At 47.2% G+C, this 20,264-nt stretch overlaps 1 protein-coding gene across 2 annotated transcripts in view; it reads left to right on the forward strand.

The window, feature by feature from the left end:
- The first annotated feature begins 441 nt into the window (after positions 1–441).
- Positions 442–20,264, forward strand: part of UBA5 (ubiquitin like modifier activating enzyme 5) — a 59,865-nt gene continuing 40,042 nt past the window's right edge. Inside the window, exons 1-3 of one of the 2 annotated variants that reach the window (XM_069211894.1) lie at positions 442–777; positions 19,217–19,262; positions 19,351–19,435. Coding sequence is in view for 1 of the 2 variants with exons in the window: in XM_069211895.1 (XP_069067996.1) it covers positions 596–777; positions 19,217–19,262; positions 19,351–19,440 (318 nt within the window). In the remaining variant the exon portion in view is untranslated. Of the gene's footprint in view, positions 778–19,216; positions 19,263–19,350; positions 19,441–20,264 lie in introns of both variants that reach the window. The other variant, XM_069211895.1, reaches the window with a different exon arrangement.

Genomic DNA, 20,264 nt, shown 5'->3' on the forward strand with positions numbered 1-20,264 from the left:
CTTACAGCTTTAGAGCTGTGAACACTTAATAACTGATTACTCTGGTATGTACCAACTGTACCCATTTAGCAGAAATTAGCCCGATTTTTGTGCACGAAATGATTACGTCTTCTTTCTCCCGTTCAAAAAATTCTGCACACCAATACTAGTTTTCTTTCATAAAAACAGCTGACACCCACATTCACATTACTTTTTAAAATGATTAAAAGAGCAGCTCTGAACATACGCTACAAACGATGTTGCAAATGGTGAAAATGCGAAAACACAAACACGCTTCATATTTGCCCTTGCATAGAGTGTTTACTTCAGTTGCCGCGGACGAGTAATAAAAAAGATACAAATTACAGAAAACGAATTTTGAGTACAGTGGGTTAACTACACAGCCCACGCATGGTGCATGACGTCATGTCGTCACGTGCGTGCGTCGCCGCGCTAGGGGTTATTCCTCTAACAGGAAGTAATCACGCCTCAGCTGAGAGGTTTGTGGTTCCAGCTGGTCCGGACTCGGTCCTCCTCCCTCTGGGCACCGACGTGTCACTCAGGCCGCTCCGGAGCCAGCATCGCCATTGAGAGGTGTGTAGTGGGGACCGGCAAGATGGCATCTGCCAGCCTGGTGGAGAAGCTGCAGTCCAAGATCCGGGAGCTGGAGGAGGAGCTGGGCAGGGTGAGAGCCCAGCAGCAGGAGGCGCAGACCGTGACACACGGCGGGGGCTCCATGAACCAGAGGGCCAGGATTGAGACCATGAGCGCCGAGGTGGTGGACTCCAACCCTTACAGGTATTCATCCGGTCTCTGCAGCTAACGTGTAGTGGTAGCCGTGCAGCCTTGTATGGTAGCATATGTCACGCTTACTCCCCCTACACGGGGCTCTGAAACGCATACATGTAGCATCCCACATCATATAGGATATGTTACGAGGTTGGCGGTTTTGTTTTGGACCTATGTGAAAGCAGCCCTGGCAAGTTTCCCATGTGCCTGTATAACGAACTGCTCCAAATCTTTTTTTTTCCTTTGAATTCTAGAGCTTGTACTCTTGTTTATTTCGTTGCAAAACAGGACTACAAGTCCCAGAATTTAAAGAAGAAACATGGACTGGAGCAGCACATCATATATGGATCTGAGTAGATTGTCTTCTATATGAAAAGTGGTGTCATGTTGTGGGACGCAGTGCTCATCGGTGTGATGGCCGAGGGTATGTGTAAGGAAATGCCTCCTTGGCATGGTTACCCCCTGACCTTTTTGCCTTTGCTGATGCTATGTTTTGAATTGAAAGTGTGCTGAGGCCTGCTAACCAGGCCCCAGCACCAGTGTTCTTTCCCTAACCTGTACTTTTGATTCCACAATTGGCACACCCTGGCATCCAGATAAGTCCCTTGTAACTGGTACCTCTGGTACCAAGGGCCCTGATGCCAGGGAAGGTCTCTAAGGGCTGCAGCATGTATTGTGCCACCCTGTAAACCCCTCACTCAGCACAGACACACTGCTTACCAGCTTGTGTGTGCTAGTGAGAACAAAATGAGTAAGTCGACATGGCACTCCCCTCAGGGTGCCATGCCAGCCTCTCACTGCCTATGCAGTATAGGTAAGACACCCCTCTAGCAGGCCTTACAGCCCTAAGGCAGGGTGCACTATACCATAGGTGAGGGTACCAGTGCATGAGCACTGTGCCCCTACAGTGTTTAAGCAAAACCTTAGACATTGTAAGTGCAGGGTAGCCATAAGAGTATATGGTCTGGGAGTCTGTTTTACACGAACTCCACAGCACCATAATGGCTACACTGAAAACTGGGAAGTTTGGTATCAAACTTCTCAGCACAATAAATGCACACTGATGCCAGTGTACATTTTATTGTAAAATACACCCAAGAGGGCACCTTAGAGGTGCCCCCTGAAACTTAACTGACTATCTGTGTAGGCTGACTGGTTCCAGCAGCCTGCCACACTAGAGACATGTTGCTGGCCCCATGGGGAGAGTGCCTTTGTCACTCTGAGGCCAGTAACAAAGCCTGCACTTGGTGGAGATGCTAACACCTCCCCCAGGCAGGAGCTGTAACACCTGGCGGTGAGCCTCAAAGGCTCACCCCTTTGTCACAGCACCGCAGGACACTCCAGCTTAGTGGAGTTGCCAGCCCCCTCCGGCCACAGCCCCCACTTTTGGCGGCAAGGCTGGAGGAAACAAAGAAAACAACAAGGAGGAGTCACTGACCAGTCAGGACAGCCCCTAAGGTGTCCTGAGCTGAAGTGACTCTAACTTTTAGAAATCCTCCATCTTGCAGATGGAGGATTCCCCCAATAGTATTAGGGATGTGACCCCCTCCCCTTGGGAGGAGGCACAAAGAGGGTGTACTCACCCTCAGGGCTAGTAGGCATTGGCTACTAACCCCCCAGACCTAAACACGCCCTTAAATTTAGTATTTAAGGGCCTTCCCTGAACCTAGAAACTAGATTCCTGCAACTACAAGAAGAAGGACTGCTGAGCTGAAAAACCCCTGCAGAGGAAGAACAGAAGACACCAACTGCTTTGGCCCCAGACTCACCGGCCTGTCTCCTGCCTTCCAAAGAACCCTGCTCCAGCGACGCTTTCCAAGGGACCAGCGACCTCTGAATCCTCTGAGGACTGCCCTGCTTCGAAAAAGACAAGAAACTCCAGAGGACAGCGGCACTGCTCCAAAAGAACTGCAACTTTGTTACAAGGAGCAGATTTAAAGACCCCTGCAACTCCCCGCAAGAAGCGTGAGACTTGCCACACTGCACCCGGCGGCCCGACTCGACTGGTGGAGAACAAACAGCTCAGGGAGGACCCTCCAGCGACTCTACGACGGTGAGTAACCAAAGTTGTCCCCACTGAACCCCCACAGCGACGCCTGCAGAGGGAATCCCCAGGCTCCCCCTGACCGCGACTGTCTGAACTCCATTTCCCGATGGCTGGAAAAGACCCTGCACCCGCAGCCCCCAGCGCCTAAAGGAACGGAACTTCTGTGCAGGAGTGACCCCGAGGAGGCCCTCTCCCTTGCCCAGGTGGTGGCTACCCCGAGGAGCCCCCCCCTTGCCTGCCTGCACCGCTGAAGAGACCCCTTGGTCTCCCATTGAAACCTGAAGGAAACCCGACGCTTGTTTTCACACTGCACCCGGCCGCCCCCGCGCTGCTGAGGGTGTACTTTCTGTGCTAACTTGTGTCCCCTCCGGTGCCCTACAAAACCCCCCTGGTCTGCCCTCCGAAGACGCGGGTACTTACCTGCTGGCAGACTGGAACCGGGGCACCCCCTTCTCTCCATTGAAGCCTATGTGTTTTGGGCACCTCTTTGACCTTTGCACCTGACCGGTCCTGAGCTGCTGGTGTGATAACTTTGGGGTTGCTCTGAACCCCCAACGGTGGGCTACCTTGGACCAAAAACTGAAACCTGTAAGTGACTTACTTACCTGTCAAAACTAACTTTACTTTACCTCCCCCAGGAACTGTGAAAATTGCACTGTGTCCACTTTTAAAACAGCTTATTGTGTTTTATGTAAAAAGTATACATGCTAAAGTAATGATTCAAAGTTCCTAGAGTACTTACCTGCAATACCTTTCAAATGAGATATTACATGTAAAATTTGAACCTGTGGTTCTTAAAATAAACTAAGAAAATATATTTTTCTATAACAAAACCTATTGACTGGATTTGTCTCTGAGTGTGTGTACCTCATTTATTGTCTATGTGTATGTACAACAAATGCTTAACACTACTCCTTGGATAAGCCTACTGCTCGACCACACTACCACAAAGTAGAGCATTAGTATTATCTCTTTTTACCACTATTTTACCTCTAAGGGGAACCCTTGGACTCTGTGCATGCTATTCCTTACTTTGAAATAGCACATACCGAGCCAACTTCCTACATTGGTGGATCAGCGGTGGGGTACAAGACTTTGCATTTGCTGGACTACTCAGCCAATACCTGATCACACGACAAATTCCAAAAATTGTCATTAGAAATTGATTTTTGCAATCTGAAATTTTTCTAAATTCTTTAAAGTCCTGCTAGGGCCTTGTGTTAGTCCCTGTTAGCATTTCTTTTAGAGTTTAAAAGTTTGTAAAAGTTTGAATTGGATTCTAGAACTAGTTTTAGATTCTTAAAAAGCATTCCAACTTTTAGAAGAATAATGCCTAGTACAGATATGAATGTGGTGGAACTCGACACCACACCTTATCTCCATCTCCAGATGAAAGAGCTAAGGTCACTCTGTAAAATAAGAAAAATAACAATGGGCTCCAGACCTACCAAACTACAGCTCCAGGAGCTGTTGGCAGAGTATGATAGAGCCAACCCCTCTGTGGATGGCAACACAGAGGATGATGATAGTGACTTGGAGGGTGATTCCCCCCCACCAGTCCTATCTAGGGAGAACAGGGCTTCTCAAGCCCTGACTCCAACAATAATAGTCAGAGATGCTGGCTCCCTCACAGGAGGGACCAGCACCTCTGAAATCACTGAGGATAACTCCAGTGAAGAGGACATCCAGTTAGCCAGGATGGCCAAAAGATTGGCTTTGGAAAGACAGATCCTAGCCATAGAAAGGGAAAGACAAGAGATGGGCCTAGGACCCATCAATGGTGGCAGCAACATAAATAGGGTCAGAGATTCTCCTGACATGTTGAAAATCCCCAAAGGGATTGTAACAAAATATGAAGATGGTGATGACCTCACCAAATGGTTCACAGCTTTTGAGAGGGCTTGTGTAACCAGAAAAGTGAACAAAGCTCACTGGGGTGCTCTCCTTTGGGAAATGTTCACAGGAAAGTGTAGGGATAGACTCCTCACACTCTCTGGAAAAGATGCAGAATCTTATGACCTCATGAAGGGTACCCTGATTGAGGGCTTTGGATTCTCCACTGAGGAGTATAGGATTAGATTCAGGGGGGCTCAAAAATCCTCGAGCCAGACCTGGGTTGACTTTGTAGACTACTCAGTAAAAACACTAGATGGTTGGATTCAAGGCAGTGGTGCAAGTGATTATGATGGGCTGTACAATTTATTTGTGAAAGAACACCTGTTAAGTAATTGTTTCAATGATAAACTGCATCAGCATCTGGTGGACCTAGGACCAATTTCTCCCCAAGAATTGGGAAAGAAGGCGGACCATTGGGTCAAGACTAGGGTGTCCAAAACTTCCACAGGGGGTGACCAAAAGAAAGGGGTCACAAAACCTCCCCAGGGGAAGGGTGGTGAGACAGCCAAAAACAAAAATAGTAAAGAGTCTTCTACAGGCCCCCAAAAACCTGCACAGGAGGGTGGGCCCAGAGCCTCTTCACAAAACAATTCTGGGTACAAGGGTAAAAACTTTGATCCCAAAAAGGCCTGGTGTCGTAGCTGTAGTCAGTCTGGACACCAAACTGGAGACAAGGCCTGTCCCAAGAAAGATACCACTTCTAACTCCCATCCAGCTAAAACTGGAATGGCCAGTCTCCAAGTGGGATCAACAGTGTGCCCAGAGCAAATCAGGTGTCACACTGAAGCTACATTAGTCTCTGAGGGTGGGGTGGATTTAGCCACACTGGCTGCCTGGCCCCCTAACATGCAAAAATACAGGCAGCGGCTCTTAATTAATGGGACAAGTGTAGAGGGCCTGAGGGATACAGGTGCCAGTGTCACCATGGTGACAGAGAAACTGGTTTCACCTGGCCAATACCTGACTGGACAAACCTATCCAGTCACCAATGCTGACAATCAAACTAAAGTACATCCCATGGCAATGGTAACTTTAGAGTGGGGAGGGGTCAATGGCCTGAAACAGGTGGTGGTCTCCTCAAATATCCCAGTAGACTGTTTGCTTGGAAACGACCTGGAGTCCTCAGCATGGGCTGAGGTAGAACTAAAAACTATGCAGCCATGCTGGGTATCCCTGAACTGGTGTGTGTCAAGACAAGGGCACAGTGCAAGGCACAGGGTGAAAAAGTAGAGCTGGAGTCTGGAAGAATAGCCCAGCCTACCAAGAGAAAAGGAAAGGAAAGTCAGCTGGGAAACCAGCTGCAACACAACAAGAAAAAGAGAACCTCTCTTCTCAGGAAGAAGTTCTGCCCTCTGAGGGAACTGAGCCTATGGAGCTGGAACCTTATCAGGTTGAGCTCTTGGGCCCAGGGGGACCCTCAAGGGAAGAGTTGTGTAAGGGACAAGAAACCTGTCCCTCTCTTGAAGGCCTTAGGCAGCAAGCTGCTGAAGAGTCCAAAGGCAAGAAAAATGGAACACATGGGGTCTATTGGGAAGATGGACTCCTGTACACTGAGGCAAGAGATCCCAAACCTGGTGCCACTAGGAGAGTGGTGGTGCCTCAGGGTTTCAGAGAGTTTATTCTGACCTTAGCCCATGATATTCCCCTTGCTGGGCATTTGGGACAAACCAAGACGTGGGAGAGGTTAGTCAACCACTTCTACTGGCCCAATATGTCCCAGAAGGTTAAGGAGTTTTGCCTCTCCTGCCCCACCTGTCAATCCAGTGGTAAGACAGGTGGGCACCCAAAGGCCCCCCTCATTCCACTTCCAGTGGTGGGGGTCCCCTTTGAAAGAGTGGGTGTGGACATAGTTGGTCCACTAGAACCTCCCACAGCCTCAGGAAATATGTACATCCTAGTAGTAGTGGATCATGCTACTAGGTATCCTGAAGCTATTCCCCTTAGGTCGACTACTGCCCCTGCAGTAGCCAAGGCCCTCATTGGTATCTTTACCAGAGTGGGCTTCCCTAAGGAGGTGGTGTCTGACAGAGGTACCAACTTCATGTCAGCATACCTAAAACACATGTGGAATGAGTGTGGAGTGACTTATAAATTCACTACACCATATCATCCACAAACTAATGGCCTTGTTGAGAGATTCAACAAGACATTAAAGGGCATGATCATGGGGCTCCCAGAAAAACTCAAAAGGAGATGGGATGTCCTCCTTCCATGTCTGCTTTTCGCTTACAGAGAGGTGCCTCAGAAGGGAGTAGGGTTCTCACCCTTTGAGCTTCTGTTTGGCCACCCTGTAAGGGGACCACTTGCTCTTGTTAAAGAAGGCTGGGAGAGACCTCTTCATGAGCCTAAACAAGACATAGTGGACTATGTACTTGGCCTTCGCTCAAGGATGGCAGAGTACATGGAAAAGGCAAGTAAAAACCTTGAGGCCAGCCAACAACTCCAGAAGTTGTGGTATGACCAAAAGGCTGCACTGGTTGAATTCCAACCAGGGCAGAAAGTCTGGGTTCTGGAGCCTGTGGCTCCCAGGGCACTTCAGGACAAATGGAGTGGCCCTTACCCAGTACTAGAGAGGAAGAGTCAGGTCACCTACCTGGTGGACCTGGGCACAAGCAGGAGCCCCAAGAGGGTGATCCATGTGAACCGCCTTAAGCTCTTCCATGACAGGGCTGATGTAAATCTGTTGATGGTAACAGATGAGGACCAGGAAGCTGAGAGTGAACCTCTCCCTGATCTCCTCTCATCAGACCCTAAAGATGGCTCAGTAGATGGAGTGATCTACTCAGACACCCTCTCTAGCCAACAGCAATCTGACTGTAGGAAGGTCCTGCAGCAGTTTGCTGAACTCTTTTCCCTAACCCCTGGTCAGACACACCTGTGTACCCATGATGTGGACACAGGAGACAGCATGCCTGTCAAAAACAAAATATTTAGACAGTCTGACCAAGTTAAGGAAAGCATCAAGGTGGAAGTCCACAAGATGCTGGAATTGGGAGTAATAGAGCACTCTGACAGCCCCTGGGCTAGCCCAGTGGTCTTAGTCCCCAAACCTCACACCAAAGATGGAAAGAGAGAGATGAGGTTTTGTGTGGACTACAGAGGTCTCAACTCTGTCACCAAGACAGATGCCCATCCCATTCCTAGAGCTGATGAGCTCATAGACAAATTAGGGGCTGCCAAATTCTTAAGTACCTTTGACTTAACAGCAGGGTACTGGCAAATCAAAATGGCCCCTGGAGCAAAAGAAAAGACAGCATTCTCCACACCTGATGGGCATTATCAGTTTACTGTTATGCCCTTTGGTTTAAAGAATGCCCCTGCCACCTTCCAAAGGTTGGTGAATCAAGTCCTTGCTGGGTTGGAATCCTGTAGTGCAGCTTATCTTGATGATATTGCTGTCTTCAGCTCCACCTGGCAGGATCACCTGGTCCACCTGAAGAAGGTTTTGAAGGCTCTGCAATCTGCAGACCTCTCTATCAAGGCATCCAAGTGCCAGATAGGGCAGGGAACTGTGGTTTACTTGGGACACCTTGTAGGTGGAGGCCAAGTTCAGCCACTCCAACCCAAGATCCAGACTATTCTGGACTGGGTAACTCCAAAAACCCAGACTCAAGTCAGGGCATTCCTTGGCTTGACTGGGTACTATAGGAGGTTTGTGAAGGGATATGGATCAATAGTGACAGCCCTCACAGAATTGACCTCCAAGAAAATGCCCAAGAAAGTAAACTGGACTGTAGAGTGCCAACAGGCCTTTGACACCCTGAAACAAGCTATGTGCACAGCACCAGTTCTAAAAGCTCCAGATTACTCCAAGCAATTCATTGTGCAAACAGATGCCTCTGAACATGGGATAGGGGCAGTTTTGTCCCAAACAAATGATGATGGCCTTGACCAGCCTGTTGCTTTCATTAGCAGGAGGTTACTCCCCAGGGAGCAGCGTTGGAGTGCCATTGAGAGGGAGGCCTTTGCTGTGGTTTGGTCCCTGAAGAAGCTGAGACCATACCTCTTTGGTACTCACTTCCTAGTTCAGACTGACCACAGACCTCTCAGATGGCTGATGCAAATGAAAGGTGAAAATCCAAAACTGTTGAGGTGGTCCATCTCCCTACAGGGAATGGACTTTGTAGTGGAACACAGACCTGGGACTGCCCATGCCAATGCAGATGGCCTTTCCAGGTTCTTCCACTTAGAAAATGAAGACTCTCTTGGGAAAGGTTAGTCTCATCCTCTTTCGTTTGGGCGGGGGTTGTGTAAGGAAATGCCTCCTTGGCATGGTTACCCCCTGACTTTTTGCCTTTGCTGATGCTATGTTTTGAATTGAAAGTGTGCTGAGGCCTGCTAACCAGGCCCCAGCACCAGTGTTCTTTCCATAACCTGTACTTTTGATTCCACAATTGGCACACCCTGGCATCCAGATAAGTCTCTTGTAACTGGTACCTCTGGTACCAAGGGCCCTGATGCCAGGGAAGGTCTCTAAGGGCTGCAGCATGTATTGTGCCACCCTGAAAACCCCTCACTCAGCACAGACACACTGCTTACCAGCTTGTGTGTGCTAGTGAGAACAAAATGAGTAAGTCGACATGGCACTCCCCTCAGGGTGCCATGCCAGCCTCTCACTGCCTATGCAGTATAGGTAAGACACCCCTCTAGCAGGCCTTACAGCCCTAAGGCAGGGTGCACTATACCATAGGTGAGGGTACCAGTGCATGAGCACTGTGCCCCTACAGTGTCTAAGCAAAACCTTAGACATTGTAAGTGCAGGGTAGCCATAAGAGTATATGGTCTGGGAGTCTGTTTTACACGAACTCCACAGCACCATAATGGCTACACTGAAAACTGGGAAGTTTGGTATCAAACTTCTCAGCACAATAAATGCACACTGATGCCAGTGTACATTTTATTGTAAAATACACCCAAGAGGGCACCTTAGAGGTGCCCCCTGAAACTTAACCGACTATCTGTGTAGGCTGACTGGTTCCAGCAGCCTGCCACACTAGAGACATGTTGCTGGCCCCATGGGGAGAGTGCCTTTGTCACTCTGAGGCCAGTAACAAAGCCTGCACTTGGTGGAGATGCTAACACCTCCCCCAGGCAGGAGCTGTAACACCTGGTGGTGAGCCTCAAAGGCTCACCCCTTTGTCACAGCACCGCAGGACACTCCAGCTTAGTGGAGTTGCCCGCCCCCTCCGGCCACGCTCCCCACTTTTGGCGGCAAGGCTGGAGGAAACAAAGAAAACAACAAGGAGGAGTCACTGACCAGTCAGGACAGCCCCTAAGGTGTCCTGAGCTGAAGTGACTCTAACTTTTAGAAATCCTCCATCTTGCAGATGGAGGATTCCCCCAATAGGATTAGGGATGTGACCCCCTCCCCTTGGGAGGAGGCACAAAGAGGGTGTACTCACCCTCAGGGCTAGTAGCCATTGGCTACTAACCCCCCAGACCTAAACACGCCCTTAAATTTAGTATTTAAGGGACTTCCCTGAACCTAGAAACTAGATTCCTGCAACTACAAGAAGAAGGACTGCTGAGCTGAAAAACCCCTGCAGAGGAAGAACAGAAGACACCAACTGCCTTGGCCCCAGACTCACCGGCCTGTCTCCTGCCTTCCAAAGAACCCTGCTCCAGCGACGCTTTCCAAGGGACCAGTGACCTCTGAATCCTCTGAGGACTGCCCTGCTTCGAAAAAGACAAGAAACTCCAGAGGACAGCGGCACTGCTCCAAAAGAACTGCAACTTTGTTACAAGGAGCAGATTTACGACCCCTGCAACTCCCCGCAAGAAGCGTGAGACTTGCAACACTGCACCCGGCGACCCCGACTCGACTGGTGGAGAACAAACAGCTCAGCGAGGACCCTCCGGCGACTCTACGACTGTGAGTAACCAAAGTTGTCCCCCCTGAACCCCCACAGCGACGCCTGCAGAGGGAATCCCCAGGCTCCCCCTGACCGCGACTGTCTGAACTCCATTTCCCGACGGCTGGAAAAGACCCTGCACCCGAAGCCCCCAGCGCCTAAAGGAACGGAACTTCTGTGCAGGAGTGACCCCCAGGAGGCCCTCTCCCTTGCCCAGGTGGTGGCTACCCCGAGGAGCCCCCCCCCTTGCCTGCCTGCACCGCTGAAGAGACCCCTTGGTCTCCCATTGAAACCTGAAGGAAACCCCACGCTTGTTTTCACACTGCACCCGGCCGCCCCCGCGCTGCTGAGGGTGTACTTTCTGTGCTAACTTGTGTCCCCCCCGGTGCCCTACAAAACCCCCCTGGTCTGCCCTCCGAAGACGCGGGTACTTACCTGCTGGCAGACTGGAACCGGGGCACCCCCTTCTCTCCATTGAAGCCTATGTGTTTTGGGCACCTCTTTGACCTTTGCACCTGACCGGCCCTGAGCTGCTGGTGTGATAACTTTGGGGTTGCTCTGAACCCCCAACGGTGGGCTACCTTGGACCAAAAACTGAAACCTGTAAGTGACTTACTTACCTGTCAAAACTAACTTTACTTTACCTCCCCCAGGAACTGTGAAAATTGCACTGTGTCCACTTTTAAAACAGCTTATTGTGTTTTATGTAAAAAGTATACATGCTAAAGTAATGATTCAAAGTTCCTAGAGTACTTACCTGCAATACCTTTCAAATGAGATATTACATGTAAAATTTGAACCTGTGGTTCTTAAAATAAACTAAGAAAAGATATTTTTCTATAACAAAACCTATTGGCTGGATTTGTCTCTGAGTGTGTGTACCTCATTTATTGTCTATGTGTATGTACAACAAATGCTTAACACTACTCCTTGGATAAGCCTACTGCTCGACCACACTACCACAAAATAGAGCATTAGTATTATCTCTTTTTACCACTATTTTACCTCTAAGGGGAACCCTTGGACTCTGTGCATGCTATTCCTTACTTTGAAATAGCACATACCGAGCCAACTTCCTACAGTATGTGAAAGGTTCGCTCATTATATTATAAAAACACTAATGAGGACTAACCCCTTTACCCATGGGGCAGTGGGATGCCACATGCTCGTACATTGTAGGAAAGTGTCACTGTTGGCATGGTTACCGCCCAACCCCACGTTTTGCCTGATATTGATGCCAACTTTCTTTGATTGAAAGTGTATTCGGATCCTGCTAACCAGGCCCCAGCACCAGTCTTCTTTCCTAAAATCTGTACCTTTTGTTCCCACAATTAGGACACCCATTGCACACAGTTAAGTCCCTTGTAAAAGGTAGCCACGGTACCAAGGGCCCCGTGGCCAAGGAAGGTCCCCAAGGGCTGCAGCATGTAGTATGCCACCCTAGGGGACCTCTCAACAAGCACATACACACTGCCTTTGCAGCTTGTGTGTGCTGGTGGGAAGAAAAAGGCTAAGTCGACATGGCACCCCTCTCAGGGTGCCATGCCCGCAAACCACTGCCTGTGGCATAGGTAAGCCACTCCTCTAGCAGGCCTTACAGTCCTAAGACAGGGTGCATTATACCATAGGGGAGGGCATAGCTGCATGAGCAATATGCAACTACAGTGTCTGAGTCCATTCTTAGACATTGTAAGTTCAGAGTAGCCATATTGAGCATATGGTCTGGGAGTTGGTCATTACGAACTCCACAGCTCCATAATGGCTTTACTGAATACTGGAAAGTTTGGTATCAAACTTCTGATGCAAGTGTGGGATTTATTGACCAATGCACCCAGAGGTCATCTTAGAGATGCCCCTCTGTATGTTAGCCAAACCGGTAGTGCAGGACTTACCAGTCTGTGCCAGCTTCCCACTTTCAGCTCTCTGTGGGCAGAAACAAAGCCTGTCCTGGGTGGAGGTGCTTCACACCTCCTCCCTGCAGGAACTGTAATACGTGGTAGTGAGCCTCAAAGGCCCAAGCCTCTGGTTGCAGTGCCCCAGGGCACTCCAGCTAGTGGAGTTGCCTGCCCCTCTGGATAAAGCCCCACTTTTGGCTGCAAGTCCGGAGGGAAAATGAGGGAAAACAGGGAGGAGTGAGCACCCCTAAGGTGTCCAGAGCTGAGGTGACTCCCCCCTCCCTGCAGAATTCCCTATCTTGGTTTGGAGGACAGGGACCAATAGGGTTAGGCTTGTGTCCTCCTCCCCAAAGGGGAGTGCCACACTCGGGGACACTAGCCATTGGCTGCTGCCCTCTGACCTCTGTAACGCCCCATACTCCAAGATTTAAGGTCCTCCCTGAACCCACCTCATAAAATTCATGGCAACCTGACAAAGAAGAAGGACTGCTAAGCTGAAACCCCAGCAGAGAAGAAGGAAGATGCAAACTGACTTGGCCCCAGCCCTACTGGCCTGTCTACTTCTTCAGAGAACCTGCACAAAGAAAGCGATGCATCCAGTGGGACCAGCGACCTCTGCCAAGCTCCAGAGGACTGCCCTGCACCCCAAAGGACTGAGAACTCCAGAGGACAGCGGCCCTGTCCAGAAAAGGAACTTCGCCAAAGGACTCCAGAGCCACCCCAGATCCATGAGTCCTGACCACCCTGCACCCAACTCCTGTGGCCGGTGACCAGGTGGCCCAACCAGCTAGAAAGAGTCCCCAGGTGATTGTGAGCCAGTGCCCTCCCTGGGTTGACCTCTCCACGACCACACCTGCACAGGGAATCCCAAGGACCCCCTGTACGCGAAAGCTCCGGACGAAAATATCTAACGCCTAAAAGACCACTGCACCCGCAGCCCCCAGGCCTCCGGTGCAGCTTCTTTCAGCAGGCAGCCCTCCTCCCTATCCAGCCTGTGGTTTGTCGAAGACAACCCCCTGGACCCGGCCTCCAGCATCTGAGTGACCCCCAGAGTCCCTCCTAATAGACCAGCATTGGAAACCCGACGCCTTGTTTGCACCCTGCACCTGGTCGCCTCAGTGCTGCTGAGGGTTTGTGTTTGGTGCCTACTTGTGGCCCTCCCCCCAAACCTCTAAACCCCTCCCCCCCAGGTCTGCCATCCGAAGACACAGGTACTTACTTGCCTGCAGATCTGAAATCGAGTTCCCCCAGTCTCCTTATGAGCACATGTTAAATTTGCCTCAACTTTGACCTCTGTACCCGGCTGGCCCTGTGTTGCTGGCGGTGGGTGTGAGGGGTAAACTTGAACCCCACCCTGTGGACTTCCTAACCCCCGGAGTCTGGAACTGTAATTCAAGTACTTAACCGTAAATCTTACTATCTCTCTCGCCCCCCCACATCACCCCCCCCCCCCATCCCCCCCCCCCCAAACTGGGACATTTCTGAAAATTGCACTGTCAACATTTAAAACAGATAATTGGCAATATTTCAAAAACTGTATAAATTATCGATTTCAAATAAAGTATTATAGATATATGTATGAAATACAAACCTATTAAAAGTACTTACCTGCAACTTGAATCATGATTCTAGAAATAAATTAAGAAAACATATTTTAGCTATATAAAAACCATTGGTCTGGAGTTAAGTCATTGAGTGTACCTTTTCTATTGTCTGTGTGTGTGTACAACAAATGATTTGCACTACGCTCTGATAAGCTTAACTGCTCGACCACACTACCATAAAAGAGAGCATTAGTGTTATCTACTTTAACCTCTGTTAAGCCTCTGGGGAACCCCTGGACTCCGTGCACACTATCTCATTTTGATATAGTGTATAAGGAGCCAGCTTCCTACATGCACTAAAAAAGGATGGGGGTAGTTAATAAAAGAAGGCCTAGTAATCCATACAGCACCAGGCAGAGATGCTGTCAAATGAGTTAAAAGGATACTAAAAGTGCAAGAATGTGAATTAGTGATAAAATCAGTAGCCACGCACCATGCTGTCTACTGCTGAACATGTATAGTCCATGAAGGAGGAAGGATGTGGAAGAGCTATTAAGGATGGCAACCTAGTTAGAAACTACAAACTTTAAGGAGCCATATTCCTCCTACTCCTGCTAGGCCAATGGGAGTAATATCTTGAGCAGGGGTCTGTGCCTCAAGCCCCTCCCAGGCACTCAAAGATGGCCAAGCACCAGTCAGGGATACACCAGGTGGGTTGTAGCTGAAGTCCCAGCTGAGAAGTACCCTACAGATGAGAGGGTGAGAAATGAAGCCCACATTAGGTTGCTGCTCTGACAGGACAAGAGCTAATCAGATTGCCTTCTGGTACCCATCTCTTCTGCCCTCACCCATCTGTGCACACCCAATAGTTTTGTGACCCCAGAGATACTTATAGTTTTTTTGTTTACATAATAAGTTATCCTCCTGACCTTCTAGAAATTGCTCCCAGAAAAAACTTCCACATTAATTATTAGTAGTGAATGATGTTTCAGGGTAAAACAAATGAGACCATCTAGTAAAAGGAGACTTACTCGTCTGTTATTTCGACCGGGAGAGCAGCATGGCACAGATTTGGTAGTTCTCCATTTTAGCTCAGCTTATTTCTGACATTATGCACCTTATGAAAAATATGTTTTGTTTATATTTGCCTCCACAGGTAACGTCCTTTCCAAACTCTTGTGGATCTGTTCTAACTCTGCTGCTCATTAATTCTGCTTCCGCCTATAGCCATTGGCTTTTGAAATATAAGCCAATATGTATTATTCCTTGTCCTAGACAACGCCTAATTCAACCTCTCTAAATGCTCGCTCCAGCCAGCATAGTAGTGTGTTGATTGAGTCTAATGGACACTTCAGCATTGGTCTGCTCTGGTAGCGTACAACCTTTGGCTGCCTTGTTCATTCAAGAAGTTTAGTCTTATGCCACTAATGGCACATCACAGACAAAATTATACTTCCCAGTACTACTTTAAGACTGGTTGTTATGTCTCTGGCTAGCTTTGCTGTTTCCTGGGTGCTGGACCTCCTCTTGTGGACACTTCTTATTGTAGAGAGTTGATTCACAATCTGCTTTTCTCAGAATTGAAAGGTGTAAGTTTCCTGAGCCCTGGCAGGAAGCCTCAATTAAGGCTGCTAGCTATTTCTAAAGAATTTGTTCCGGTCTACTGATTCTTCCATTGTGAAGATATGACCCTAATATGCCTTTATGGATTGGACTAATCTGAGCCCTACTAGCTAGGACAAATCAGTTTACCCCCTAGGCTGATTGCAATGTCTTGGGCTAGCCTCGTTGATGCCCAAGTCTTGATCCCATCCGGCTGACCCTCGGTATTTCAGAGATATGGCCCACAATCTGCTTTTATCAGCATTAGAAGGTGCAAATATGGGGAGCTCTTGGAGCACCTCCTACCACATTAGTAGCAATGTCTCAGCTAGCCTTGCTTTATCCTAAACAACTTGTCATGTACTGCTGTCCCATTCTAATCTGACTTTATCAACATTAGAAGATGAAAGTATGCTGAGCTCTGCCAGCAAGGAAAAGCCATATTACTACTTCACTTCTATAGGTTCTCCAAGGGCTTGGCCTGAGCTAGCCTCCTGTTAAGCAGTCTCAGGGACATCAGACTTCATCTGCCAGCACCTGGGATATCTAGCTGAGGGTCCTGACTTGCTAAGTGGTGCCAAATCCAGGTCTTCATCTGTCCTATGGGGTCAGGATGCATTGTTATTTTTCCCCCACCGAGCCGATAAACAAAATGGCAGCCACAACTTTTTTCTCAAATTGCGCCCAATCCAATGAAGGCCTCTCTTTGGCATGCCGTGGAGGATCTGTGGATCCTCCGGCTCCCCGTATATCTATATTTCTTTTTCATTTAATATCTCTAAAACTACTGGACAAATGTACACCAAATTGCAAAAGTACGCTTTCTGGGCCAAGAGATAACTGGGGGTCAGCAGTGCCTACTCCGAGGATCCATGACTTCCTAGAAAATGGAATACTATTAACAGATTAATAAAGTGTATGTAAATAAATAAGCAAAATGTGAAACTGAAAATGTTATGTAACTGTGCAGGAATTTGCAATTGGAGGCTAAAATTAAGTTGGTTTCCTCAGATTGATTTGTGGGAGCAGTGCACATAATATTGTATGTATGATGGATGATTGGTGGCCTCAGTTGAATTTCGAAAAGCCCCAGCCTTCCTATTATTAAAATGTAAATGTTGATGATATTTCATAATTTGTGTATTTGTTTGAATGCGCTTTAAAAAAAATAAAAATGTTTTAGTGTATTGTTTTGAGATTCAAATAATGAAATTGCCTCAACTGTGGTCCCGGTATCCAGTAATGACCCAGTGGGGGGTCATAGTATTCCAATCATGATTAAGTGGGGCTCCATAGAAGTCAAAAGCTTAAAAACCACTGTCATAGACCATTTTGCCTTCCGTGCTGTAACATGAACCTAGGGTACATTTAGGGGAATACCTTCACTGTTGGACCTTTCTTCTGTGTGTGTGTGTGTGCGCCCCATTTTGGTTATGAGGCTTGTTAGAGCTTGTCACCGTTCTACTTTTTATAAGTAAAAACACTGACTGGACAGCAATTATTTAGTGTTGTTGAGTTTTTAGCCCACTTGACTTTCTCTATTAAGTCGTTAGAATCAAGAGCTAAAAAGAGGAACTTGAGTCCCAGTTGGTGGTTATGCAATACAGGGACACTAGTGGGGAAAGTCCCCAGTTGTTAAAGTTGGGCCCATGTCTGCCTCAGTCCCTTCCGACCATGAGCTCAGATACTATACTGCTCTTCAGTCCATGTTGGTCTGAACTATACAAGTATAAACTAGTGGTGCCAGAAAGCCACAAAGTAGCGAATCCATGCAAAAATGTTGGTGCACTTAGATCTATAGAGGTTCTCTATATAATGGTATTAATTCATCCAGAGAACCAAAATGGAGAACTTTAATGCAGAAGTGCTACAGCATATCACCTTTACAGGTGGCACCTTTGAGAATTCTTATATGTCCAGGGAGCCAGCCATCGCACCATAAGAACAGAAGTGCAACTACAGGCACTATCCATAGTAAAACGTAGTCAGCCCAAAAAATTGGATACCAGAAGTGTGGAGATGCTGGACTTCAATCCTGCTGTGCCGGGAGCTGTCACAGTTTTTTGTGGAGCCCAGATCAGTCACTATGATAGGCTGTTTCTGTCATGCTTCATCATTGTAATCCCCACCCTCTAGCCACCTCCATATCCCATCATTCCTTTAAGATACACACTTCCGTGTTAAGATCTATATAAAGGGTGGTGCTCAACTGCTGTCAAACTGTACATATCAGTGGAGTCGGTGCGTATTGCTGGTGTTCAGTCATGTAATGTGTTGTTTTTTTATTTTATTTTTATCAGGCAGTGTGTTGCAACACATTTGGGGGGTTGACTGCTTTCTTGCCCTTCCACCTTCTCATTCTCAGAGACAGTAGTTTAATGTTGTGTTGTATCCCAATGCATACTGGTACTTCACTTCCTCAAATGACCCATCTCAGTCCTTGTACAGGGCCTAAGGCACAGAGCCAAAATGCTACAGTTTTTAAAACTAGGTGCTTTAGCAACTTGCTGCAGTTCAGCCCCGCACAGTCCTTAAGAGTGAGGGTTGCCGTGACTGCCAGCAGGCAAGAAGCCCTTTATAATTAAAACTGGGAAATTCTAACATTGGCAACAGATAAGAAGCGTAGTGTTAAAATCAGGATACCTGAGTCTGGCAGAAGAACAGAACCACTTGGTCATCAAATAAGAGCGTTTTACATTCGCATGAGGCCAGTTCCCTCTAACTGTAATTTACCAGTAATAGAAAGTGACTTCAGACCAGAAACTCTGTCACTAAAAAGTAAGAGTCCAGACACTGGTAGCATACTAGATTCCTCTGTGCCCTAATAAGTTGCAGAACTGATGGCAGCGGTCTCAGGGTGGATGTAAGTGGTGGCATTTCTACATCTAGGGTACATGTCGAGGTTGATGGTGTGACTTGTGTTGACCGCCTAAGATGATTTTGTTTTTTCATAATGCACTTTTAATTGCCTTATTTTTTAAACTTTAAACGTGGAAACTGTATGTCCTAGCTGATAGGAGTCTGCATTGCAAGCTGCAAGGATTTGTCTTTGCATTCAGCTGGGGGTAATGCTCTGAACTTCACTTGGGCTTCAAGTTAGCAATACTTTTGGTTCAAAGGTAGCATCGGGCTCAGCATTGGAGCTCAAGGCTTTGATTAATTTCAGGGTAAGCATTATGCTTCGAATTGGCTCTGAGGTTAAGCATGTTACCATTAGGTTAAGGCACATCACTCTTCTTAGTTTAATGTTGGCGTTATGCACAGTTTCAGAATTTACAGAAAGCATTAGATTAAGGTTTAGTATGTATTGTTTACATTTGCTTCTTTGCCTTTTTTTTAGGCATTTCCGATGACCTTTTTAGGATTATAATAATAACCCGTTTTAATGTGTACATTTCAGTTTAATTTTTGCGCTTCACCCTTTAGCTGTTCTGACCTAAAACCCCAGACCTCTGCATAAGTCTCATGAGCTCACATTCATCTTACTAGATGCCTTATTATTGCATACTTTTTTAGGAACACAAAATGGTGTTTTCTGCTTATTGTACCTTATAAATAGCCTACTGGCATTTTCTCTTTTAACTTGTCACATTTTTTCCCTCTCCATTGCAGTCGATTGATGGCACTGAAGCGAATGGGGATTGTTAACGATTATGAGGTATGATGCTGCCTTCTGATAGAATAATTATTCACATACACATCAAATGGTGCAGAGTATATTTAACTTCTTTTTTTTTTTTAAACAGAAAATCCGTACTTTTTCAGTAGCTGTGGTAGGTGTTGGTGGAGTTGGCAGTGTGACTGCAGAAATGCTGACAAGATGTGGCATTGGTAAGGTAATATACATTTTTAATGTCTATCAGTGAAAAATATTGGCTAATAATAACTTGCCTCCGAAGGAGCTTCCTCAAGTTCTGTAATGATGTATGTTTGGTTTCCATCTTAGACCGGAGTATGAGTAGTCCTGTGATACATTCTTGGCATTGTCTTCTGATTCGCCTGTAGAACTGTGTAGTTTAACTTGCTTGCTGTGGGTTTGGGCATTTGATTCACGTGCAAAGGTAAGTTCTGTGGCTATTTTGAAGTGTGGGTGCCGCTGTCTCATTCATTGAGCTGTGTGTGTGTAAACTGCTGTCAGAGATATGAGGTTGATTACTTTTAATGATGCATCTTTTAGGCAACCTGCCCATTGCATGTCAGTAAAAACAGATGTAGTGTGATATACTAGTTAAATAGTGTGTGTGTGCGTGTGAGCTCTGTTGAAGTGCCGTCTAATGTGCTCTTTGTGTTTGATACATGACATCTTGGTGGTTAATGCTTGTGTTAAGTCATGTTTGTGCGACGTTTTAAAGTGACTAATGCAGTAAGTACTGTGCCGTGATATGGCATGTCTCTGCAATGTTGTATAGGTATGGCGTTCGAATATAATCTTCAGAGATATAATGCATTCTTTTGCGTTTCTTTCTGCCATAGTTGATGGCTCAGTGTTACTCCATAGAGAAAACTGTAATTCTGCAATGCTTTTCTAGACACCATGTGTTTACACTTTCTCGGATAAGATGCAGCATTTTAGGAACTTGATATATCTTTTCCAGTCTTGCACTTTCTTCAAAAGGAGTGTATTCAAATTAATTTTCCTTCCTGGGTTCTCTTGGTGTTT

The sequence above is a fragment of the Pleurodeles waltl genome, chromosome 10, assembly GCF_031143425.1.
Source record: "Pleurodeles waltl isolate 20211129_DDA chromosome 10, aPleWal1.hap1.20221129, whole genome shotgun sequence".
Taxonomy (NCBI): domain Eukaryota; kingdom Metazoa; phylum Chordata; class Amphibia; order Caudata; family Salamandridae; genus Pleurodeles; species Pleurodeles waltl.